Source organism: Marmota monax, unplaced genomic scaffold (genome assembly GCF_021218885.2).
Source record: "Marmota monax isolate L192 unplaced genomic scaffold, Marmota_monax_Labrador192_F-V1.1 WCK01_AAM20220418_F8-fsc00023, whole genome shotgun sequence".
In the NCBI taxonomy this organism is placed as follows: Eukaryota; Metazoa; Chordata; class Mammalia; order Rodentia; family Sciuridae; genus Marmota; species Marmota monax.
Window position 1 is genome coordinate 10,121,391 of NW_026692907.1, and position 26,050 is coordinate 10,147,440.

The 26,050-nt window shown below is 38.9% G+C and overlaps 1 protein-coding gene and 2 pseudogenes across 7 annotated transcripts in view; all 3 read left to right on the forward strand.

Moving 5' to 3' along the window:
• The window catches only part of Patj (PATJ crumbs cell polarity complex component), a 360,314-nt gene that overhangs the window by 191,775 nt on the left and 142,489 nt on the right, over positions 1–26,050 (forward strand). For all 7 annotated transcript variants that reach the window (XM_046450923.2, XM_046450925.2, XM_058581534.1 and 4 more), the window contains one exon: positions 6,244–6,440. In XM_046450923.2, coding sequence (XP_046306879.1) covers positions 6,244–6,440 — 197 coding nt within the window. The remainder of the gene's footprint in view (positions 1–6,243; positions 6,441–26,050) is intronic.
• On the forward strand, positions 9,853–10,689 carry LOC124096890 (tropomyosin alpha-3 chain-like; annotated as a pseudogene).
• LOC124096974 (zinc finger and BTB domain-containing protein 14-like) lies at positions 17,217–19,463 on the forward strand (annotated as a pseudogene).

The window sequence follows — 26,050 nt, forward strand, 5'->3', positions numbered from 1 at the left end:
CTCAGCAATTTAGCAAGGCCCTAAGAAACTTAGTGAGACCCTATTTCAAAATAAAAAATAAAAAGGGCTGGGGATATGGTTCAGTGGTTAAGCCCCTCTGGCTTCAATCCCTGGTTACCCTCCTAACCCCCCTCCAAAAAAAAGTGTTATTGGAGGCGATGAGGGTGTAATTCAGATAGGCCCAGTAGGCCTGAGGTCTTTAGGATCCATCCCCAGCACTACACACACACACACACACACACACACACACACACACACACAAAAATGTGACATGATTTGATGGAAAAAGAATTGAGCTACATACTAGGAGACTTAATTTCTGGCTATCAATTGCCTGTATAACCTTATAAGAGATCTTCATTCTTCAGTCATTTCTTTATCTATAAAGTAGAATTCATAAGTAGGTGTGGAGCTGTAAGAGATTGTAACATTACATGATGTCTTAGTTCGTTTTGCCTGAATTAAAAGTCTCTGATTTCATGAGATCAGGAAAATATAGCAATCAATTTGAGGAGTGGAACTTATTTTAAACCTCTTCCAGCTATGAGTCTAAATAAAATAATAGGATAGCACAAATTCTGAGGCCTAAAAACATTAATAATACAAATTCAACTGAAGCATGTGTTACAGAGCATGTGGTATTTGTACTGTCTTGTTGTTCTTTGTGCTTTATGTTTCACTGAAAAATGAGAAATTGTAAGCCTTATTTGCATTTTGAGTTTCTTCAGTTCAAGAGTCTATTTTAGTGTATTTATTTGTTTATTTTCAGAGGTTGCTGGGGATTGAAAACCTAGGGCCTTGCACATACTAAGTATTTCTTTTACCTCTGAGCTGTATGCTCCAGCCCCTAATAGAGTAGATTTTTAAAGAAAATGTACACATAGTAATTTGTTTTCTAATAGCACAAATGGGCTCTATTAACTGTGAAGTCTAGAGAAGAAATTTCTCTACCTTTAATTGAAGGAATGCATTGTCTTTGGGGAAAATGTATGTATTTTGTGATTCTAGGTCTCAAATAGGTTTTCTGTATCAATGGAGGGAGTTGGAACAGCATGACATAGCAATGAATGGGCATCATTTATTTATGCTTTCAACAGTTTAAGACTGAACTTGATGTGTGCCAGGCACTGTTGTAGATGCACAGACAGCTGTGAGGTAGACCCTCATGGAGTTTATATTCAAGGAGAGAAAAGTAGAAGGAAGTAAAAAATCTAGAAAGATACTTTCAGATAATACTGTGAAAACAAATGCAAAGAACTGGGTTTTCATCATTATTGTATCAATGACTATGTAGGGACTTTTGGCAAGTGATTCAACATGAGCCTTATGTCCCACATCTGGAATGCAGATTGGATTGATCTTATCTGGTAAGATGGTTTTTAAAGGAAAGAAAATTAATTGAAAGATATTGGCATATTTTCTGCAACTTAGCAAGTCCTCCATATATTGTTAGTAAAATTTCATAACTATGCAAATATGCTCATCTTTAATATTCCAGGGTTTGCTTTTTTTTTTTTCTGAGCTTCTATTCATTTAGCTTACCTCATTTCCTACAAAAGATGAGGGGAAAAAACCAATAAAATGAAGTTAAGGAAAGCCAAACAACTCATTTGTTAGCATTTAGGAAAATGACACTGGAACAAGCCAGATGCAGAATTGTGGAAATGTTAATGAGGCTTTGGCGTTGTGCAGCACAATATATAGCTGACCAACAGATTGCAATTTGGCCACAGTATCTAATATTCAGGCAGTTTGCAGACATCAGTTGGTTTTCCTGATGATTCACTGAAATGGATGGGTGTCTTCAACTACTGGCATTTTTCTCGTTGCTCTCATCTCTACGAATTAGAGTTAGTCCTATGTACACTTGTCCCTGCTGATAGATTTTGAGGTCCTAGAAAACAAATTTAGTTATTAGGCTGTTTCACAAGCCTGCCATGAATTTGAATTCAGCACATAATCGTTCATTGAATAAATAGGATCGTAATAGTGTCATTAAAAACATTGACCAGAAAAATAAAGCTGGTGGTTTCAAAGTGAGGATAAATCTCTAACTCTATCCCTTGAAGAGATATAAATAAAGGTACCAAGTTTTTGAGGGTATTTTAATGACAGGCTTCCCCCCACCCCGGTTATGGTAAAATACACATTTTAAAATTTTCATTTTAACTGTATCTTTCAGTGCTGTTGAGTTCATTCACATGGTGCAACCACCCCTGCCATCCAGCCGCAGAACTTTTTCATCTTCCCTAACTGAGCTACTGAAAGAGTTTTGATTCCACACTTGACTATCACATGGTTTTAAAGCTGCCTCTCTGGCTTACTTTTCTTGGGACAGCACTCAATCCGGTGGTGTTTCTTTGCACTTTTTGCAGAAGTGTGGGGGACTCCTCAGCGTGCCTCACATAGAGAAGAGAACCTATGGGAGAATGGAGCTCACCCCTTCCTCCTGCTTCCCAAGGGGCTGTGTGGCTTTTTTCAAATCAATATGGGGGAAGCTTTACTCACTTTCATAAGTCTCAATTTTCCACAAGATAGACAAATTTAAGAAGAAGAGGGGGCTTTGTCATCGACTTAGGATGTTTAAAACCTCGACATAACTGAAGCATAGACACTAAATCATCACTCCCAGCCACCGTGCACATCTTTCTGCCTCCTCTAAGTCTTAATAATCCAGTTTTCATGTTTGCCAGTCTGACATGTCTCATTTTAATATCTCATTTACTTACTGTCTCACTTAATATTTTGATATCTCATTTTAATCTGCACTTCTGAACTTACTAATAAATCTGAGCATTTCTTCACATATCTATGAAACTTTTGAGTATGAATGCTTTGGCCAGATTTCTGTTGAGTTTGCATCTTTTTAAGCTTTATCTGTAGAACTTCCCTGCATATTAATTTTGTTGGTTTAAATTACGGAAAGTATCTTGCTGTGTTTTATTTCCTATCTGTAAATTTAAATGCAAAAAGTACCTTTCTATACTGTTTTGTGAAAAGTTTCATTTTGAATCTTAAATAGGAGTAGGTAATCCAATGGTTTTCTGCATTTGTTGGTATAATCTTTGAACTTTCTCCTTTAGTTTACTAATATGGTAATTTTTCTTGAAAAAGTGTCCTGATTTTTTAACTCTTTGCATTCCTGGGATACCATTCTTCACATTATGTTCCAAAGTTAGATAACAAAAAAATTGATAATTGCTATTATGATTAATAGATTCTCTTTGCTGTTTTCTTCTTTTTTCTTTGTAATTCCTCTGTTGTTCTTTTTCCAACTTCTTGGGTATAATGCTGAACTTATCATTTCTTACATTTTTCTTGTTTTGTGATGAATAATTCAAAATTGTGAATAGCCTTCTGAGTTGTGTATTGTCTCTCTCAAAGGTTTGATATCTAGAATTAAATTTTTTTTTAAATTGTGAGTACTGTATTTCTCAATTTCCTTCTTATATCTTGGACTTTTTACTAATATTAATTTATTTCTAAACATATCTTTTTTATTACTAACTTGTAGTGTTTGGGTTTTATTGTCCCATATTCCAAGAACAGAAATCTGTCTGATACTATTTCTTTGAGAATTACTGAAATTTCTTTTATGGCCAAATAACACAGTCCATTTCTATAATTGTTCTTTGTGTGATTTCCCAAAATGCATTTTGTGTGTCTAAATTGTAGAATTCTTTTATCTGTTATCTTGAGCTTATTGTCTTATTAAAGTCTTCAGTATCTTTCTTAGAAAAAATGTTCTACTTTATTATTTTCCAAAAGAGGTGTGTTAAAATGCTTGTCTCGTGGTCTTTTCTTAGCTTTGATATTATTCCTTAACCAATTTGCCCTTTAAGTTCAATAAACAAAGCAGCCAAGTGTAAGTGCTCTGGGGAAATGGTCTTTAATCAAACCTCTTCTCAAGGCCCCATCTCTACCCCAAAGCACCTGTGCACAACCCCTAAACTGCAGTATTATTACTGGAAACAATCTATCGATTAACCTTTTGACCTTTCAATCTTATTTCTTATCACCCACCACTAACCCAAAGAGATTCCAATTTGTAGCCCACCAGTGCTGCCTCATTCCCTCCTCACTTCACCTGCTCGTGTGCTTTTTCTCTTGTCATCTCACCCACCAGGAGTCTTCTCGTGATCAAATTCTGACTCTTCCAAGAAATCTTTTTAAGCCATATTAGTCTTTGAATTCTAAAAGCAATTATCACTACCACAATTGATGTAGTATTTATTCACTAACTTCATTCACTAATAAATTAATTTTTCTCGGTGCCCAGGAATTGTGGTAGTCAGACCTTTTATTTAAGTACTTGAAGTTGTTTAATATCTGTTGTGTTATTGGCGCTGTGCAAAGATCTTGAGGATAATGTAGATCTTTGTTTGCTAAAGTTCCCACCTAGCATCTTTTTCTTGGTAGCTGAAAAACAAAAATGTGTTAGGGTAATTTACCTCACTGTGAATACAACTTAATGTTTTTCCTATGTAGAGGACAGTTTTATGACATTACAAGTCCTTTGTTTTACTGTATTTTACTACATGTTTCTTATTAACAAGCTGTCCTTGGAAGTTAAGATTCTCTTCTAAAGCAGAGAGATATAATCTCTATCTTAAATAAGCAGCCTCTTATGCTAGTTCTTGTAATATAAATCTATGCATAGAATTGTTTTTACAGATTTAAGTTTATCTACTTATAAAACCATGTTTGTTAAGGTTGATAAAGTGATACAATGGAGGAGGCTGTCTTCCTTTCTCCTCTACCTTAAGACTAATTATTTGATTTAAGCTTTTAATTAGCAAGGTCCCCTCCTAAAGAGGGTCACCATAATATAAGTGAAGCATTAGACTGAACATGGAAAGTTCCAGGAAGGTTGGAATCTAGCAATTTGTTATGCAGCAGATGAGACCGTGGCTGCAAACCTCAGTATTCACGTAGTCTCTAGGCTCGGGGACACACCCAGCCTGAGTAGAATGGGCCGCAAAACCTGCCTTAAGCAGGTCCTGTAGTGTGGCTTGTTGCACTGAACCAGCACAAGTGAGATGTAGCAGGCCAAATCCTAAAATGTAGGTTAGACCATAAAGGAGAGAGAGGTAGCAGGGTAAGACACGAGATGAGAAAAAGGAACACTTGCCAACCGTGGACAGTTAAGTCCTTCAGCGTATACTTTATTTAATTTTCCCCAACATCCAGGAAACGAGTATTATCATGCCCATTTTCGAGACAAAGAAGTAAAGATAAAACATTGTATAGATTTATGGATATGAGTAAATGTGAGATTTGTGGATTGCATTTAGATCCAACAGCAAAACCAACATCCCTAATTCCCTTGCTTTTGATCACCTAACCCAATGTTATTTTGTACCCTTTATATAAAGAATATATTTATTTTTATTGTTTTGTCATGATATATAATAGTGGGATTCATTATGCCAAGAATATATTTTAGAGTAAATATGTTTTCAGTGTATTTAGAATAAATTGTTGACTTTCTTTCCTGCTGGACCATGAATGCATGAAGTAGAAGCCATGACTGAGGAAGCATTGTGTCTTTAAGACCCAACATTTTAATTGCTTGCTCAGGAAATAGCCTTTGTTTCCCCCTTTTGGAGGCAATGAGGCTAGAATCCGCAGTGTATTGACCATCTTAAATAAGAAATCCATCCATGGAAAGTCTAGGCCAGTATGAACCAGAACAACATGAGGTTTTTACTGTTGAGCTGAACTTCTTAGGCCATGCTGACTGTATTAGACAAAATACCAGAGGGAATCAACTTATAAGGAGGAAATTTTTATTTTGGTTCAAAGCTTCAGAGGTTTCAGTCCATGGTCACTTGGCCCCTTGCTTTAAGGCCTGTAGCAGCACAGTATATTATGATAGGAACACATAGTGGGGGTTTTGCTCACCTAATGGTGACCAGGAAATGAAAGAGAGAGAGGCAGAGACTTGGGTCCCAATTTCCCCTTCCAGGGGCTGCCCCCGATGACCTAACTTCCACAAACAAGGGCCCGCCTCTCAAAACATTCCACCACCTATAGGTAGTGCTACTAGTCGGGAACTGAGCCTTTAACCCATGGGCCTCTGGGGGTCATTTCAGATCCAAACTAAGCACTACCCTTAATTACTTCATTCTAAAAGAGTGACCCTTGGAGAGGAGAACGCCAGGGAAATGCTGGTGTCTCCATAATACAGAGTCAACTGCTCTATTTAATTTTTTAACTTACTCTTTTTTCCCCCCCTCACAGAAAAAATCAGGCAAAGGTATGCAGACCTACCTGGAGAACTGCACATTATTGAACTTGAAAAGGATAAGAATGGGCTGGGACTCAGCCTTGCCGGCAATAAAGACAGGACACGGATGAGCATATTTGTGGTAGGAATTAACCCAGAGGGACCCGCTGCAATGGATGGACGAATGCGAATTGGAGACGAACTGTTAGAGGTGAGAGGCGTATGTGTTGAATTCTCTTTTGGTTACGTGGAGAGGTTCGGAAAATGAAGTGAAGGGGAAGAATGTTGACAAATTATATTTTCTTCAAATATTTAAAATAATTTTCCAAAACAAGAATAGAAAATACTGTTTCGAATAGTATTTGCTGCTTGAGGAGGGACTAATCTCAGAAACTATTTTAAGACCCCTTAAGTAAAAATTTCATGGAAACATTAAAAGCATAGGGCTCGGGCTAGGAGGATAGCTCAAGGGTAAAATCTTCCTTAGCATGTGCAAGACCCAGTTATCTTTGGGGTTGGAATAAACCATAAACATAACTGTTTGTTACTTAGGGGGAAGTTTTTAGAGCCAACAGAAGCCTATGAATTTGTCAGAAGTAGTTAATGCCTGTCAGATTGGTGATGTGGGTTAAAACCGTGAAGGTTCATTATGTAGGAATAGAATAGAACTCAAAGAAGCTAAGGAGAAGACTAATCTTCTGATATTACTCTTTAGATGATTTCATCAATAACCTGAAAAGATTATTCTTATTTTCTTAAATTTAAAGTCAGGTCTTCTGAGTTTCTCTTAGTTTGATATTCATTTGCTTGCAGGGTCACTCATTCTTTTGGCTACCAGTTTTTGATTGTCAGGACCAGACATAAAAAAGAAATGAATAGGGTTGGAGATGTAGCTCAGCCTACTATGGGTTAAGTCCTCGGGTCATTCCCCAGCGCTGCCAAATAGAAAAAGACAAATACATCAAGTCCCTTCATTCAGATAGTTGAAGAGGTCTTTGCACTCCAGAATTTAAAATATAATAATAATAAAAGTTAACAGCCAATATATACTTACTACCAGACACAGGAATCTCTTTCACCACTGAAGTCACAAAGTATTAAATAATTGTGCTGGGATTCAATATCTGGCAGTTAGACTTTTTAGCTCTTTTTTAGCCACTCTGCTTTAAGGACTCTTAGAAAAAATGCCCCCGTATTTGGACATTTAGGAGAGACTAGTCACAGGGTCACTGAGTTTCAGACTGCTTACTTGAAATGAAGGATTTCCTCCCCAGATTCCAACTCAGAATTTACAGTACAACTCAGAGTAGAATTTACAGTAAATCCATAATTTGTCTAATCATATCTGGAGGGAAAGCTGGTCAGATGCAACTGTGAGACAATCGGCCTCACCTGTCAAATGTCAGCAGCTTCTCCCCACTTAAAATCTGTTTCTACAAAGACATCACTTGTGGGATGGCTTTGCTGTTCCTGTTCTTTTGTAACATAGCATCATGAAGGAGACCCACACTGGTAGACACACTAACTAGAAGAATTATTTAATAAATAAGTCAAAGGTGACTTGTTCATTAGTGAATATAATTAGTATAATTATAGTTAATACAATTCATTGCTTCAAGTATTTCCTTTGGCAACTGTTTAGAGAATTTCTTAGAGATGAGGCTAAACTGATAATAATGATAAAAGTGAGAGCTAATTTACTGAGTTATTGTTAGCACTGTACCTATACATCCTACACATTTGTATTCAATGTTCTTTAGAGCCCTATATGGTCAGTACTATTACTATTCCCATTTTATGGGTAGGTAATATGCCTAATATTATAGAACCAAGTGTCTTAAGTTTGAATAATAACCCAGAATTAACAGACGCCAAGACTCATACTATAACCATTGACATGTACTGTGTTCCCTATGGTGTTCTGTTGACAAACATGTCATGTTTTAGTCTGTTTTCTGTTGCAAATAACACAATACCACAGACTGAGTTATAAAGAAATGAGATTTATTTGGACTCATGGTTCTGGTCCAAGGTTGAAGGGCCACATCTAGTGATAGCCTTGCTGGCAGAGTCCTGAGATGGCACAGCATTCTAGAAATGAAGCCAAGCTAGCTTTCATGGCAGACTCACTTTTTTTTTTCTTTTTGGTACTGGAGATTAAACTCGGGGGCACTCAATCACTGAGCCACATCCCAACCCTATTTTATATTTTATTTAGAGACAGGGTCTCGCTGATTTGCTTAGAACCTCACTTCTGCTGAGATTGGCTTTGAACTCACGATCCCCCTGCCTCAGCCTCCCAAGCTACTGGGATTACAGGCGTGCGCCACCAGCCCCAGCCAGACACACTGTTAAGATAACCTATTCACCTACCAGTAGCATGAATGGATTAACCAGTGCATGAGGGCAGAGCCCTAATCACCCTTAAAGGTCTTATCTAATCCTATCTCCTAATATTGAGATTAAGTATCAGCATGAGTTTTGGATAGGACGAACCACAGTCAAACCATTGTGCTCCATTTGTTTAGATCCAGGAAATTCCCAATGCATGATGTTCTAGTCTTTAGGGAATCATGTCTATTAAGCCTCTCTACTTGTTATTCATATCTAGACACAGACTTCCTGGCATGGTACATGGAAACACTCCAAAGGTGATAATTTGGAACATGAAGATTCTAGCTTATTAAGACTCAAGATGGAATTTCCTGTAGAATCTAGACTAACAGGAGCACTGATGTTTTATCTCTCCATCTGGCATTTGATTAGATGATAACAAACAATAGCTGCAGAGTAATGAGTATCTCATAGGCCAAGTGTAAAGATCAACACGATACAAGGGGATGAGCACTAGACCTGAAAAACCCAGTTCTTTGGGTGGTAATTGTGTTTTAGAAGAGGTTTAGCACAATGCTTCTCTTACACTGTCACCACAACACCAACAGATGCCAGATGTGTTGAAAGCAGAAAAACACAAGCAGTTCCCCAGTGAACACAAATGCACATCCTAGAATTAATTTCAGTTCTGACACTGTCTACCTGGAGACAGTGGAAATTCCACAGGTCACACTCCCATAAGACTGGGTCCTGCCACTGCAAATGTTGTTCACAAGTCCCAGGTTATGCCCTATATTCCTCATTCACCAGCCATAAATTAGGGGCTCCCATGCTCTCCTTTTCTTTGATTTGATTAATTTGCCAGAACATCTCACAGAATCAGAGATACACTTAATGCTTACCCATTTATTATAAATGATATTACAAAGGACACGAATGAATAGCCCCATAGAAAAGATGCATAGAACAGAGTATGGCAAGTGGGGCAGAGCTTCCATGCTCTTTCTGGGCACAGTATCCTCCAGGTACCTCCCTGTGTTCAACAACCCAAAAGCTTTCCAAACCCTGTAGTCCAGGGATTTTGTTTTTGTTTCTGTTTTTGAGAAAATATCTTACTATGTTGTCCAGGCTGGTCTCAAACTTTGGGCTCAAGTGATCCTGCCTCTTTAGCCTCCCAAGTGCGAGGACTGTAGGCACACACCACCAGGCCTGTCTTAGTTCAAGAATGTTTGAATTGGGGAGAAGCGGCTGCAGCGCCGAGAGGAGGCAGAAGGCAGATAACGAGAAGCCGCTGGGTGGGCACCATGGCCGGGATCACCGCCGTCGAGGTGGTGAAGCGTAAGATCCAGGTTCTGCAGCAGCAAATGGATGATGCCGAGGAGAGGGCTGAGCGCCTCCAGCGGGAAGTTGAGGGAGAAAGGCGGGCCCGGGAACGGGCTGAGGCTGAGGTAGCCTCCTTGAACCGAAGGATCCAAATGGTAGAAGAGGAGCTGGATCGTGCTCAGGAGCGCCTTGCTACTGCCTTGCAAAAGCTGGAGGAAGCAGAAAAAGCTGCTGATGAGAGTGAGGTATGAAGGTTATTGAAAACCGGGCCCTAAAAGATGAAGAAAAGATGGAACTCCAGGAAATCCAACTCAAAGAAGCTAAGCACATTGCAGAAGAAGCAGATAGGAAGTATGAAGAGGTGGCTCGTAAGTTAGTGATTATTGAAGGAGACTTGGAACGCACAGAGGAACGAGCTGAGCTGGCAGAGTCCCGTTGCCGAGATGGATGAGCAGATCAGACTGATGGACCAGAACCTGAAGTGTCTGAATGCTGCTGAAGAAAAGTACTCTCAAAAAGAAGACAAATATGAGGAAGAAATAAAGATTCTCACTGATAAACTCAAGGAGGCAGAGACCCGCGGCTGAGTTTGCCGAGAGATCGGTAGCCAAAATGGAAAAGACAATTGATGATTTGGAAGATAAGCTGAAATGCACCAAAGAGGAGCACCTCTGTACACAAAGGATGCTGGACCAGACTCTGCTTGACCTGAATGGGATGTAGAGCTCCCCAGTCCCGCCCTGCTGCTGCTCCTCCCTCTGACCCTGACTCCGCCTGAGGCCAGCCAGCCCAAAGCTGACCTTGAAACTGAGGGCTGATCTTTAACTGGAAGGCTGCTTTCTTCTTTCAACACCCCCTCGACCCCCTACCCCCTTGTCTTTTTCACCAAACTGTGTCTGCTTCTTCCCAGAGATTCCAGCTGGGCTAGAGGCTGAGCACCTTTGGGAACAGCATTTAAGGGAATGTGAGCACAACGCAAAGTGTCTTTAAAAGCATGTTGTGATGTACACATTTTTTAGTTACTTTTTTTGTTGTTACAGTAACCATTTATAAAACATTCCAAATAATTTCATAGCTCTAAAGCAGCAATCTAATTCCCTTCTCACTTTTGGAAGGTAATTTTCCAGCCTAGTCCCTATTGCCCTCTCCATAGAGGAGGAAAAGAGGAATGGGCCTGCTTTACTGAGAGCCAAACAGAGCCCAGGGAAAGACTCTACTATGGCAAACCTCATTGCTCTGTGCAAAGTACCAGCCAAACCAGAAAGGTGATTCCAAGAGGAGTTCGCCAAAAAAACAAAAACCTTGCTATTCAGGTTTTGTTTTATTTTTAGCTTTAAGGTATCTTTAGATACTGTATTCTTATTTTTTACTTTTTTTCATCAGAAATGACCAATTTAACATGGTGAGACCTCTGAGACTTTTTGTTTTTCTGGTGCTGGGGATTGAACCCAGGGCCTCGTGCTTGTTTGGCAAATGCTCTACCACTGAGCCATATTCTTAGCCTTGAGACCAAATTTTTCTCCCATCTCTACCCACTTCCCAAGTGTTCACAGAATGGATCATGGGCCCCTTAATCTTGCGTGACCACTTAATTGCTCTCCTGCTTGCTTGAAAGAAAAAAAAAGAAAGAAAGAAAGAAAGAAAATTATGTTTGGGCCACTGATTTAGCCATATGAACTCATCTCATTACCCTTTTCTGGGTCTGAAGCTGCTGTATCTAAAAGTGCCATCTCATTGTGCTTTGTATCAGTCAGTGCTGGAGAATCTTGATTACCTTATGTACACAACTTTTTAAATTTTATATTATTTTGAAACTGCATCTTTAGGGTGGGGTACCTGGCCACCTCGTCTGGCTGTGAGAGTCCTGCAGTCTGGGCTGGCAGTGTGCTGATCTTTCAAAGTTTCTTTCCCAGCCCAATCCCCACTTTTTTAGGTGAGGTTTCGTGAGGTCTGTTAGGTGTACATCCTGCAGCTTATTGGCTTAAAATGTATTCTCTTTTGTTGTGGTCTCTTTGGGGCCAGTTGGGAGAAAGACAAACAATAGTGCAACTGTTTTGATACTGAATATTGACAAGTGGCTTTTTGAAATAAAGAACCATTCCCTCCAAAAAAAAAAAAAGAATGTTTGAATTGGTTTTTACCACATAGGCATGATCCATCATTAACTGTATCTCTAGCTTTCTACCCATCAGAAAGGCTGAAAGTTTAAAGCTTTTAATCGTGGCTTGGTCTTTCTGATGACCAGCCTCCCTCTATCTAGGAACCCACCAAGCATTGCCTGGGGCTGGGGGTGTAGCTCTTTGGTAGAATACTTGCCTAACACTCAAGACCCCGTGTTCAATCCCCTGAACCAAAAACCAAGAAAAATGTGCCGCCTTATAACAAAACATGTTCCTCTCACCCAGGAAATCCCAAGGAATTAGATAGCTGCTCGGTGTCAGGGACAGGGTCTGAGACTAAACATTAGAACAATAGATGGACGTAGTACCCTTATTGCTTAGGTAATTGCAAGGATGTTAGCTCTGTTTTAAGAATTGAGGATAGAGACCAAGTTTATCTTTTTAATGATATCACAATGATGCAGCATGGCAAATAGTTAACTATTAATTCAATCACATTTTCTTCCTTGTGGACAGAAACTTCAGGTATCTTTCTACCAGGTTGGGGGCTGAAGGAGCTCTCCTAAATAATAAACAAAGAAGCAAACAAACAAATAAATAAATATTAGCCTATCTTTTTGGATCCTTCCTATTCCTTCCTTTAATGCTCTGAATTTGGTCCTTTCATTGCCAACTCAGCAATTTTATCTTCATTCAGAGAGGAAAAAGCAAGAAGATTAAATATGGCAATTAACTTAATTCCCCTTCACCATCCCCCCCAAAGATTCTCTAGTTTCTAAAAGGTGACAACAAATAAAAATATCTTAGAACACAGATTTTAGCATTCTGTGTCATCATCTCTAAGCCTCAGCCACCTGCTTTTTCAAATTCATTCAGAAAATATCTTATTGTGCACCTGCCATGTAGCAGGCACTGTGTTAACAGGGTTGATTGATTCTGTGGTGCTGATACTGGTTCTCACAGAGCTCACAACCCAGTGATTGGATAGCATCAACCTCAGGAGCTGTTGTGGGGAAGAATGAGAGAAAATATATCACAATCTCGGGCACACCATAATACCTGAATTCATTTTAGCTAACAGTATTCATAAAATATTTTTGTGTGAATTTGTGTACATCAGTTTTAGTTTGTTATACTAATACTTTCATCTTTGAAAGTATGTCCTAGAAGAAAGTTATCTTCTTATTCTTTAATAGCTTCATGCACTATTCTGAAGATTGAAAAAATAAATATACCAGATTCTTAAGCAGTTATAACCCATCTTTTTTGACCTTAGGTCAAGGATGACAGGGGAATAAATGTGGAAAAACAGTTCCTTGGTTTCTTGTCATTTCTCTTTGATAAGTAAGAAACTGGTTTATAGTACAATATCAAATCCAGTGTGCTTGTTAGCTGAGAATAGGAAATTGATTTAATGATGAGAGCCAGGAAAGTTAAAAGCCAGTGTTACTGTAGCTGTTTGGTTTTTTTTTTTTTTTTATATTGCAGTATAGTAGATTGTTGAAGAACTGCATTCTGTAGGAAGCATTTGCAAATGGGCTTTTAGATCATACTTACTGGATTTCCTGACCCACCCCAAATGCATTTATTTTTGTGGTCTCTCCCTCAAATTCAAGTTTTCAAGTAAAATTCTACCATCCACTTGTATTATTTCTCATTGTTACTTTTTTGACATTTTTATATTATTGCTTTGTTCACTGCCTGCTTTTACTTTATAGTTGATCCTATTTGCTTAAGACCCTAAATGAGGTTAAGATGTAGAAGGGGAAAAATGTTCAGACACTCCGTGGCTTCTTTTAAGTCAGACACTGCCTCTCTGCCAGTCCCTGCGTGTGACTGATTCTTGTCAGGACACTTGCCAGCAGTTTTGTCACAGTGGGATTGCATTGTTACAATGGAAGAGCATCACTAAGTTTGGTCGATCAATGGCCCAGTATATGTATAAAAGAAATTTTACATTAAGCCTTCAGAAGACGCTGTGATTAAATCTCAGCTTCTTTACCCTTTACTTCCATGCTAGTGTGGGGTTAGTGAATTAATTTCAAAAGGCATTAGCATATAATTACTGTGTAGACGGGAATGAGACCTACCCTAGAGTATTGGCTTTCCCTGAGCAATTAGTCCCCTAAAAGACACAGGCCTGGGCATGGAGCTGTCACGTGAATATCGGATTTATTTATAGTCTGCCCTGCAGTGCAAGTGTGGGAAGAGAGAGCTGATAGTGCTGTGCAGGGAATTGGAGTGATTTGTCAGGTTACAGCAGCAGCCCGGAGGAACAGAGTGGGTGGCACGAGAAGTATGCAGTTGATGAGGCTGGCGTGTGGAGCTGGGCCCCTCTGGCTCCTGAGACCTCAAGACAAGAGGAAGCGCAAGGATTGCTCCCTTTGTAACTGTGCCTGCAGTAGAGCCTAAACTGAATCTCATCATTCTGTATGTGTATAATATGGTATTAAGAACCTTGGAAGGGCTGAGGTTGTGGCTCAGTGGTAGAGCGCTTGCCTCGCTTGTGTAAGGCACTGGGTTCAATTCTTAGCACCTCATAAAAATAAATAAATGAAGATATTGTGTCCATCTAAAAAAAAGAACCTTGGAAAAGCATGGATGCTTGCTATGCTTACCAGGGGATAAAGACAGAACCACAGGTAAATTCAGATCGTAATTGTCTCATGATATTAATTTGATAAGAGAAAAAGCTAAAATCATAAAAGTTAAAGGACTGACCCAGGTATTTGCCACTGCTTCAAGGCGGAACTCCTACCTTAGTGCCAACAGCTTGTCCTTCATTCTCTGATGCCAGTGAGTTAATTCTGAAATATCTTGAAAGACTTAGATGTGATTTGGAAGTACGGTACAGTAGTAAATAAGTCACTAGATTTTGTGCATCCATGGATACAGTTACTTGGAATTTACAATCAAAAGCTTATCATTTAGATTGACTCTTTTAGGGCAGGGGATGTAGCTCAGAGATAGAGCACTTGTCTAACATGCATATGGCCATAGGGTTCCATTCCCAGCAAGCGGGTGAATTAGGTTTGCTTGTTTAAATTATTAGTATACCTGGATGTAAGTTTATAAAGTATGATTTTTTTTTTTTGCATGTGTTTGTGTGTGTGCAGTACCAGGGATTGAACCTATGGTGTTCTACAACTGAACCACATTTCTTAGTCCCTTTTATTTTTTGATACAGGTGTCTTGTAAGTTGCACAGGCTATCCTTGAACTTGTGATCCTCCTGCCTCAGCCTCCTAAGTCACTGGGATAACTGGCTCATCTTAAAATTTAATGCCACTTTAATTTTATTAAAAGAATAGTGCAGCTGGTGAAATTATACCTATCTCTTAAGAACCAAAGAGAAAAATGATCATTTTTTTAACTTGCCCTTGTACAGTACAGGAAATTCTGTGAACTTAATGATTAAAGCACTTTCCCCTTCATTTCCATGCTGGAGTTGGGCAGGACTTTGTTTTCAGGCTACAGAAGCTGTTATGTAAAACCTAATTCATATTGGGCAGCCTCCTTCTCTTCTGTTTCCTGGTGTGAAGTTTTTTAGCTCTATTTTTGCTTTTTTTGTTTCTGGCCCTGGCTTGTTAGGGCAAGACCTAGTTAAACTTCATGTGTTTATGTCACTGAAATACTTAAGCCAAAAATCTGTATTCTTACTGTTCTTTTGAAGGAATGACAATCATTTAATTTTTATTTCTGCTGTCTTTGTTATTGCTCTCACAAAAGCTTTATTTGGGGGCTGGGGATGTGGCTCAGTGGTAGAGCACTTGCTAGCATGTGTGAGTCCTGAGTTCAAGACCCTATATTAAAAAAAAAAAAAAAAAAAAAAAAAACTTTATGTGGGATCTCTCCAGTGAGCCAAGTTATTTTTAAATCCCAGAAAGAAAGTGACATGAAAACAGAAAGTAAAAATGAAGGTTATTGAAGAAAATGAGATCACAGGGGGAAACGGAAAGGTAGGGGTGAGGTGAGCTGGGAAGAAATGTGCCATTGGAAGGACTGGTTTTAGCAATGTGTCTCTGAAGAACTGGTGCCTGCAGTTCTTCCTCACCTCTTGCATGGTGGCTTAGGACGGTTCTCCAGGCAACTATCCCCATTCTGTCCAGCATCTTTCCTTCTGTCTCCCAGTCCTTCTCATTGCTATTGTAGTGACTGTATGGAAATGTAGGCTGGAAAACTATGCATTATTTCAAAGAGTGTTCTTAATATCAGCTGCAACATGTAATTTATTTCTGTATTTTGCTTTATTTGCACAAAAGAAATTTCCACCTCACTAACAGTGCTGTGGTCCACCCTTGTCCAAATGAGATATATTCCAAGACCCCCAATGCCTGAAACTGTAGATAGTGTTGAACCTCATATAGACTGTTTTTCCCTGTATGTTGCATACATATGGTAATTTGGAACACTGAGAGATTAACAACAACAATAATAAAATAGAACAATTATAACAATATACTATAATATTCTATTATCCTATATTTTCTTTAGAAAAATTCTTCATATCTTCTGTTGTGTGTGTCTTATGCTTTGGGGTCACTATTAAGTAAGATAAGGTTGCTTGAACACAAGAACAGTTGATCTGGCAACTGAGACAGCTACCAGTTGAACAACAGGCAGGAGGATAGACACACTGCATTTGATTCCCCTCCTGGGAGAGATGGAGTGAGATGGTGTGATACTACTCATCATGCTACTCAGAATGGTGCACAATTTAAAACTTACGAACTGTTTATTTCTGGAATTTTTCAACACATGTTTTCAAACTGCACTTGGCCACAGGCAACTTGAAACCCATGAATATGAAACTGTGGCTATGAGGAGCTGCTGTATATGAGAGTCTGTTTTCCCCACCAGATCTAGCAAACCCTGGATAACATTAGACCCCACCCAACCTTATAGGCGCTGTTTTTTTTTTTTTTAATTGAAGAAAGTTATTCATACATATGCCATACATAATCACTTGAGAAAGTATGAAAATAGTATTATTCTCTGGTCAGGCAGTTTTTAGTGTTGGTACTTGTATTGAGGTTTTCTCTGCTAACAGTTACAACACATGAAATGAGAATTGCTGTGTGCTAGTGAACATGGGAAGTCCACATGAGTGTCCTTGGCTGTTCCAGGAGGCAGGTCAGGTGTGCCCCTGATCAGTTATTCTGATCTGAAGATTTGGGTATTTAAGGCGTTAAGATAATTGCCTAGGTTGTTCATGGAGTTTTTCATCAGTATATCTGAAACCATTAAATATAATGATAATGATCATAAAGCACTGTTTCTGAAAACACCAAATGAATAATGCCTGGAAGGAGAATTTTGTGATATTGCTATTGTGGTTGAAGATGTGAAATTCAGAGCACACAGATGTGTTCTCACTGCTTGCAGTGCCTCCTTTAAAAAGCTCAAGATGTTTGAAGTACATAACTCTTCAGTAATACAAATTTTCTTTGCTCTGATAAATTTGAAGAGGTCCTGAGCTACATGCACACAGCAGAGATTTCTGTGAAAAAGGAAGATGTTAATGATGTTATTGGATCAGATTCTTGCTATCCAATTTTTGGCTAAGCCCTGTTCTAAGAAGCAAGTTGTGTCTAGTCCCAATGAAAATAATGGCCAAAGAGTATTACCTCAAAATAAACCTCCCCATTGGAGCTACTGCTGACACCCATTATCTCCAATTATGCTATGGAAGAAATTGGGGATTAGGATGACAGTTTTTCCAATGATACAGTAGAAGGCACCCCCTCCCCGCCCCAGGTCAGAAGGACAGGTCATCTACAACTATGCTTAGGGTTCAGGAAGTGGTTTTGAAAGAGCTGGGAAGTGAGGAAGTTCAAAAAGTAAATTGTTGCCCGGCATGGTGGTGCACGCCTGTAATCACTATGGCTCAGGAAGCTGACCCAGGAAGGAGGATCTGGAGTTCAAAGCCAGCCTCAGCAATGGCTAGGTGCTAAGCAACTTGGTAAGACCCTGTCTCTAAATAAAATACAAAAAAAAAAAAAAAAAAAAACCCAAAAACATAAGGCTGGGGATGTGACTCAGTTATAGAGTGCTCCTGAGTTCAATCCCTGGTACCCACCCTCACACACACACACACAAAAAGTAAATTTTGCTACAGCCAGAAAGAGTCTGTGGAGACTCCAGAGTCCAAAGACTTGGGGTACCAGACCCTTCAAGCCTTAACATTCAGTGATGGGATGAGTTCTTTGAATGATGAACAGACACCAGGTGAACAAGAGCCCATAGTGACATGGAGCTTGAGTATTTGCTTCACAATCACCATCAGGAGCACTTTGCCTGTCAAGCATGTGGGAAGTCATTTTCTGATGAAGGCAGTTTGAGGAAGCATGAGAAACTACCCAACGGACAGGCCATTTGTTTGTAATGTATACACACAGGCTCACCCGAAAGAGGTAAATATGAGCCCTACAGTTGCAAGGTGTGTAGAAAACCATTTATTTGTGCCCAGACTTCAAGAAGCACAAAAGTTCACAGTAACAGAAAACCATTCACATGCAACATGTACAACAAAGCCGTCAAACACAGGTCCCTCTTAAGGACCATGAAAGGGCATACAGAGGGGAACAGCCCTTTGTGTGTGTCTCCTGTGCCAAGGCATTTGCCCGGCATCTGCTCTGAAGAGACATGAGAACAATATGCACAGTGAAAAGAAGCAGGTCACCCCCGGGGGCCATCCAGTGCCAGACAGGATAGTCACAGGCAGCCACTGTGGCAGCAGAAGCAGAGCAGCAATTGGAAACAGCTGTATCTAGAGGTGGCAGGACAGGAACACTACACCTGGGAGGCCGGGACCGAGACCGCATTGATCATAATCAGCCAACGCCAGTTATTATGTTTTCCTGGAAACAAACGGAGCAGTGTATTCTCTGGCCTTATGGGGGTGGTGGTTTATGTGTTTTTAAAACTTTAGGAAGTTACCATCCTAAGTTCTGACTCATTTCACTGTCCTGTCTGGTGTCTGCTGGTGTTGCCGGCAGGCTCTCCTCCCCTTCTTTTTTGTGATTTTAATTTGAGAACCATGAGCAGTTTGGAAGCCAGAGACTTCTGATCCATTTTTAATTCCTCTGTACTCTTGCTGGGGAGTGCACTGCACTGGGTAATCATCGAGTACTTGATTTCTTTATCATCACAGTTATGTGTGACTTGTGGTCAAAACAGCAGTCTTCTTATGCTTTTCTTAGTACATTATAGTCCTATATAACAGTTGGGTTCATGTTGACGTAATCATACATGCACAGAGTTTAATTTACTCCATTTCAGTCCCTGGCGTCCCTTTCTTCTCTCTGCTCCTCCTTCCCCCTCTGCCCCTTCCTCGACTGGTCTCCTTTCCACTCATGCATTTATTTTTAATTGTTGCTTTATAGATACATGGAAAGTTGGAATTCACTGTGGTATATTTATATAACACACGTAATGTCATTTTGTCATTCATTTTGCATTTCCTCCCCTTTCCCATTCCTCCTCCCTCCCTCTCAGTCTCCTACTCCATTAACCTTCCCTTTGTGATATCTGCCCTACCACACCCTTGTTTCCCCTTTGCTCTAGCTTCCACGTGGGAGAAAACATTGGACCCTTGACTTTCTGAGTCTGGCTTATTTCACTTAGCATGTTGTTCTTCAGTTCCATCCATTTACTAGCAAATGCCATAATTTAGTTCTTCTGCATGGCTGAGGAAAACTCCATTGTGTATGTATAACCACGTTTTCTTAATCTATTCATCTGTTGACGGGTACCTGGGCTGGTTTCGTAACTTGGCTATTGTGAATTGTGCTGCTGTAAACATCAATATGGCTGCATCACTGTAGTATGCTGATTTTAGCTCTTCTAGATAAATATCAAGGAGTGGGATAGCTGGGTCATGTTCCATTCCTAGCAAAACAGAAGTTTGGTTTTTATTTTAACAGTTTTAATACCAATAAATGTATCTCATGAATGTAGAAAATGCTGGTGGGTGCTTGACCAAGGACATTGGGCAAAAATGAAACCAAGTTCTGAAAATGAAGAATGATGTTAGATTTGTATTTGGTTTGTTAATTTTTTTATGGCTCTGTTTTTCACTGTGTTGTGATAGTTGCTTTGTTGAGGTGCCTTTTCATCCATTCTCTTTACCCTTTATCTATCCCAAAGTCTGCAATCACATGTACCAAGGCTGAGGGAACCCACCAGGATACTGGTGGTCCTGATACTGGGTTTATAAGTCCCTCTTTGGGGGACATTAGTCACTTTGCACCAATAGAGATTTGTAAAGTAGACCTGTGGTAGGAGGAATAAAACCACTCCCAAAGACAAGATTTTTACACGTGCACTAATGCTAAGATTTGCTAGATCAAAATCATTCTTAATTGGTTTTGAAGTTGGATTGTATTTAGCATCCTTCCTTACTCCCTCCTTTCTTTTCTTCCTTCTGTCTTTAAGGATTGAACCCAGGGACTCACCCATGCTAAGCACTTGCTCTACCATTGAACTACATACCATAACCCCAAGGCAATAGGAAATTAACAGTAGGCAACTACATTATTTGTTCAAGTGAACCAACCTATAGTAATTCAGGCAAGTTCTACGGAAACACTAAAAATCAAAGCAATATATAAACCTATTTCTCCATTCACTTTTTTAAAGTTAATATTTTTCTACTTATGGCAGGGGTCTAGGATTCAAAAGAGTATCTTGCTATTTTCCCAATGCACCAAATACATCTTTAGAAAGAAATGAGTTACATATTACTATTAATCTGCCATTAGAAAATATTTCAATTTAGAGCCAAGCATGATGGTACATGCCTGTAATCCCAGTGGCTCAGGAGGCTGAGGCAAAAAGATCACAAATTCAAAGCCAGCCTCAGCAACTTAGCAAGGCCCTAAGCAACTTAGTGAGACCCTGTCTCAAAGTGAAAAATTAAAAAGGGCTAGGGATGTAACTCAGTGGTAAAGTGACCTGGGTTCAACCCCTAGTACAAAAAAAAAAAAAAAAAGGAAGAAGAAGAGAAAATAGAAAATATTTCAATTGTGTTTGAGTGTTTGAGAAAAAAGAAATCTCTCATGCTTAAGCCTTTTAAATGAATATGATCCTTTGGGAACGTTGTCCTGAACAAGCAATAGATTAAATCAAAGTTGTGGCAAATCTCATTTTAGCACTGCATCTGTTATATTTAGTCCTTAAAGCCTGCTATTTTGTCCAAAGTACTAAGAACTTGCTCCTTGATGTATATTAATTTTTTCTTTTTTGAGGAAAAAAAATGTGATAAATTCTCCAAAATTCTTTGCTCATTATTGTGGAACTGTGTTTTCCTGTGAATGTTGGTCACCTTCCCTGTTCCACCCCTAGCCTTGGTAACCCTTTCCTCCTCTCAGAACTGAAGCAGTGGTTTGGAAAGAGAGTGTCTTCATCATGGGACTCCTAGCCCAGCTTTTGGGGAAGAAAAAATATTCTGAAAGTCTGCAAAGTCTTTATTTATACATTAGTCTACTTCTCTGTGCCTGCCCAAAAAGCTGCACTGAGGTACCTGTGTTTCCTGGAAAGAGACAAGTTTCACACCTGCATTCGTCTCACCTGCTTATCCCCAACCTAGTGCCACTCACCTCCTTCCACGCCTGCTAACCTGCTGTCCTGCTGCCTGCTCTGAGAAGAGATGGCTGCTGCTTGCTTTATGCCCACATCCACCATATGGCAATGCAATTATTTGTTTCCAGGATTTGTGTCATTTGTTAGAGTACCAGGTGCTTGAGGGCTGGGACCATAACTGACTCAATAACGTCATTCTTACAAAGTAGCTTTTAGAAAATCTGTTATCTGTTCTGTATATGGCAGCTATCATGATGACAGCAACAGAAATTCCTGTATTTTTATCAAGTGTGCAGTGACTGTTGAATAAGGGAGCAAATACAAGGTACACAACATGACTATTACACTTTTTTGGAATATTTCTTGATCTGGGGTTTCTATTTTGTGAGCCTTATAAGTTGGAATTAATATTTCATAGGATTATAAATGAGTTACTTAGCCTATGGCTTCTTTTTTTCACCCCAGATAAATACCCTCAAGGATTGTTTTCTATTATTAACAAGCTAGGCTTCTAGACTCAAAGAGAACTGGCTATAAATTCTGGATGTATATGTGTTATATTGGTCAAATTCCTTGAACTTACTAAGCCCCAATTTCTCCATGTATAAAGATGTAATAAAGCACTCCTCTGCTGATTAGTGAGATAAATGAAGTAGTATATTTAAGGTGTACATGTACATGTGCAGGTGAGTAGTGTGTGTGCCTTGTATATTGCTTATTAAATGGTGTAATTATAAGAAATTAGTATTGAACAGTGGAAATCCCACTGTCAGAGATACTGGCTTTGACATAGTAGAGGCAGTCACAAGCTTCCTTTACATCCACACAGGAACTTTTATGACAATCATGTGACTAATAAGTAGGTCACATGATATTCATTACTTTTTTTCACCCAAAAGTGTTGTTTTTGCAACCCATCCAGAGATATAGCACATCCCTCACCTCCTTTTAATGGAATACAACAAGCCTTTTGTTGAAGAAGTGTAAGTTTTTTCCCCTATTAAAAGTATATCCATGATAGACATTTTGATGTCTGAATTTTTAGTATTTTAGGATAAATCTTTAGAAGTGGAATTAATTAGATTAAAAGTTAATGTGTGAGATTATTCATCATCTTAAGCACTTAGGAATTGTTTGGGTTTTCCTGCATGTGTGTTTTATTTAATAAAAGAGACAAAGACAAAATTAAACTGTATATTTTAATGTCTTAAATTGTGAAATTCAGGATATATGAAAGTAAGGAAAAGGACTCAATATCATTATCAGCAATTTAAGTAATGTGAATTTCAACTCAGCTTCTAATAATTATCACTTTTCATAGTAAAGCCTTTTGCTTTTTAAAAAAAGCATCAGCAGGGTTATTATTGAGTGTAATAAATTATGACATGATGTTCAAACCTCAGGCAGATCTGTTACTTGAACTAAATTTTAATTTTTGTATAATTAATATTTTCAACCCTAGCTTAATTAACTTTTACTTCCAACTTGATATGTCTTTTGAATAGATTTAATTGAGCTGCTTTGCAGCATAATTTATATTCATGTTCAGTTGCACTATGGAAAATTAAGAGTATTTTAAAACTGTCTCTTCATAATATTTTTTGAATAATTAATTTTATTGAAACAAATCTCATTAAAGACCTTTAAAGTGAAAATTTATGTAGTATTAGAAAAGAATTTTCAGCATTTATTTTGCTGGATTAACCCTCATTTTACTTCCAACACAAACTTTGAAATATTTCAGTTAAGTCTCCCATATTTGATATATCGGGGACTTACCTTATAACAGGCCTTTGCTCTTTTTCCCTCCACAATAGCAGAAACCAAGCCACAAGGGCAAAAATTAAATGCAATGAAGACCTGTTTTATACAAGTTTTGCAAATACAGGTGTATCTCATTTGGGGTTGTGGACCTCATTACCCAAAGCTGTTATAATTTACTCACTGAATTGAAAATTTAGAACCTGGAAAAAAGTGAACTAACTTACCCATCAGATGAAAGGTTATCACCTTTCTGGGACCAGAGATCATGGAGCTGAGACAGAAGTTACTATCTATCTGGAAGTCTCAGAAGACCCTCTTTGACAGTAATCAGAAGAGAAAGTCCAAAACAGAAAAGAAAATCAGCATCTAGGTGAAAAGCACAGAAAGCCCCTTTGAACAGGGAGCCTTTTTATCTTTCTTCTTTCTCCTTAAGGATGCTAAGGGATAATTTCTGAATATCTGAGAGATAAGTTATGTCACTTAGATGTATTAATTTTCAGAATTAGAAGGGGCCTCAAGAGCTGTATCAGTGGAGACTTTTCAATTGCAAGGAACAGAAATTAGTTCAAATGACTGTATAAGTCAACTTGGGCTTCCGTAACAAATGTCAGGCACTGGACAGCTTAAACAACAGACATTTATTTCTTACTGTTTTGGAAGCTAGAAGCCCAAGAACAAGGTGCTGGTCAGTTTGTTTCCTGGTAAAGCCCCTTCCTGGTTTGCAAACGGGCTCCTTGCTGTATTCTTGTGTCTCCTCTTATAAGGATCCTATTCCAATTCATTAGAGTTCCAACTTGATTAGAGGATAGTATTAAAGATAAGGACACGTCTCAACAATGCTTTTATTCTTCCCTTATATCATTGACTCACCTTTAAAAGGAGAATACTTTGGGAAAGGCACTTATCTTCTCTATTTCTCTGTTTACTTGAAATAAGTAGAACTTAATGATGTTTGCCCATTGTCTAGGTTATCTGAATGGTCACTCAGATTATGAAGGGACAGGGGCAGTATTTGCCCCCAAATGAAATATTTTAATTGTTTTCCTTTGATTTGGGTCAGAAAAAGCCATAAGGATGCTCAATCTGTATATATTTATGTAGTGGGAAAAAATATCAAGAGGTTTAATAATTGTTCAGGGTGTAGTCTGTTCGTCAGAAGAGAAAAACACAGCCTGCAAGACTCCATACTACATTTGGGCCTTTAGAAAGCCTCCCAGTCAGCCACTGGACATTTCCTCTACTGGTGTTGACCTCTTCATCTCAGAAGCCCAGGGCCTAAAATGGGAGCTGCCTGGCACCTTCTGTTACTGATCAAAGTTTATAGGCGTGTTATGAAGATGGCCTCAAAAAATCATCTGATTTTTTTTTTTTTTTTTTGTCTTTTGAAGTGTGCCTTACAGCCATGTGACTTTGGTGTGCCCTAGGATTACAATCTTTTAAGCTCATCACTAAATTACCTTGGCAAATTGTTCAGCTTTTCTGTTTCAATTTCATAATTTAGTTAAAATAAATAATACCCTGGCTGGTCTGAGATTTAAAATGAGATACTACACATTGAAGAGTCTGGCAGTGTTGTGCCCCAGTAAGCCCTCAGTAAGGGGTAGTCATTGATTATCTTTAACCTGAAAGACTATGGGGGAGGTGTAGAGACTTTGTTTTTTGCCTATGCTGTGCTTAGAAGATCACAGACATCTGTTGTTTAAATAGTGCCCTCAGAAAACAGCAGTTTCTTAGTAATCAGAGGCAGTCTAAAGTTAATTGTGCACAAAATGAATCATTCTTTCTAATTGCTTACTGAATTTTCTCTGGAGTACTTCATTTAGGAAGGAGGAAATATAAAAACTGCTTATGTAGTTGGAAGCCATCTACCTTTAATTTCAATACAAAAACAAAAAGGAAAGCTGCCTCTCCTAAAACTCAGAGTTGCTCATGTGTCATTTTTAAGGGCAGAATGAGGCTTTGTCTTGGATGTTCTTTACCCAGAGATTTAATCCATAAGGGCACGTTTCTCTCTGTCTTGAGTTGCTTGCTCTGTTCCCAGTTTCCCACTGCACAGCAGCTTCCCAGAGCCTCTGAGCACTGGCAGGGAGCAGTCCCATTCACAGTAGCTGGCACTGGAAGAAACAGCAGCAGTGAAGGCCTTCCTCCTGCCAGAGCCTCTGAGCATTTGCAAACAGCATCATGAAAGGCAGAACTGTGCGTTCACTCTTAAGTAAATTAAAATTAACAAACTGCTTTCTTCACTTGGGATATTATTTTTCCCTCTTAAGATTATAGTACCATATAGTCTATTCTGTCAGAATGGAGGTTCATGGCTAAAAAGTAGGAATGGCTGTGAACCTGAAACAGTGTGAGATATATATAAAATGCTCAAGCTTTTTGTTGATCAAAACCAATTTTTTTAAACTTCAATCATTTTGAAGGCTGGATCCCATGTCAAAGGAAGCATACTGGCAGTTGATTAAGCGCCACTTTCACGCAAGGCTCTGCAGTTCGTCATATCCTCACTGAGCACCACTGTGTACAAGCTGTGCACGCCAATCTAGGAAATACCAAGAGGTACATGCCAGTTTCTGCCCTCAGGAGCTTAGCTCAACTCAATAAATGTTGTGTACCTGCACTGATGCTTTTCCATGTTCTGCCAGCATTTAAGCACAATAAGAAATTTTCTTAAGCCTAGTGTCATGGAGTTCAAAGGC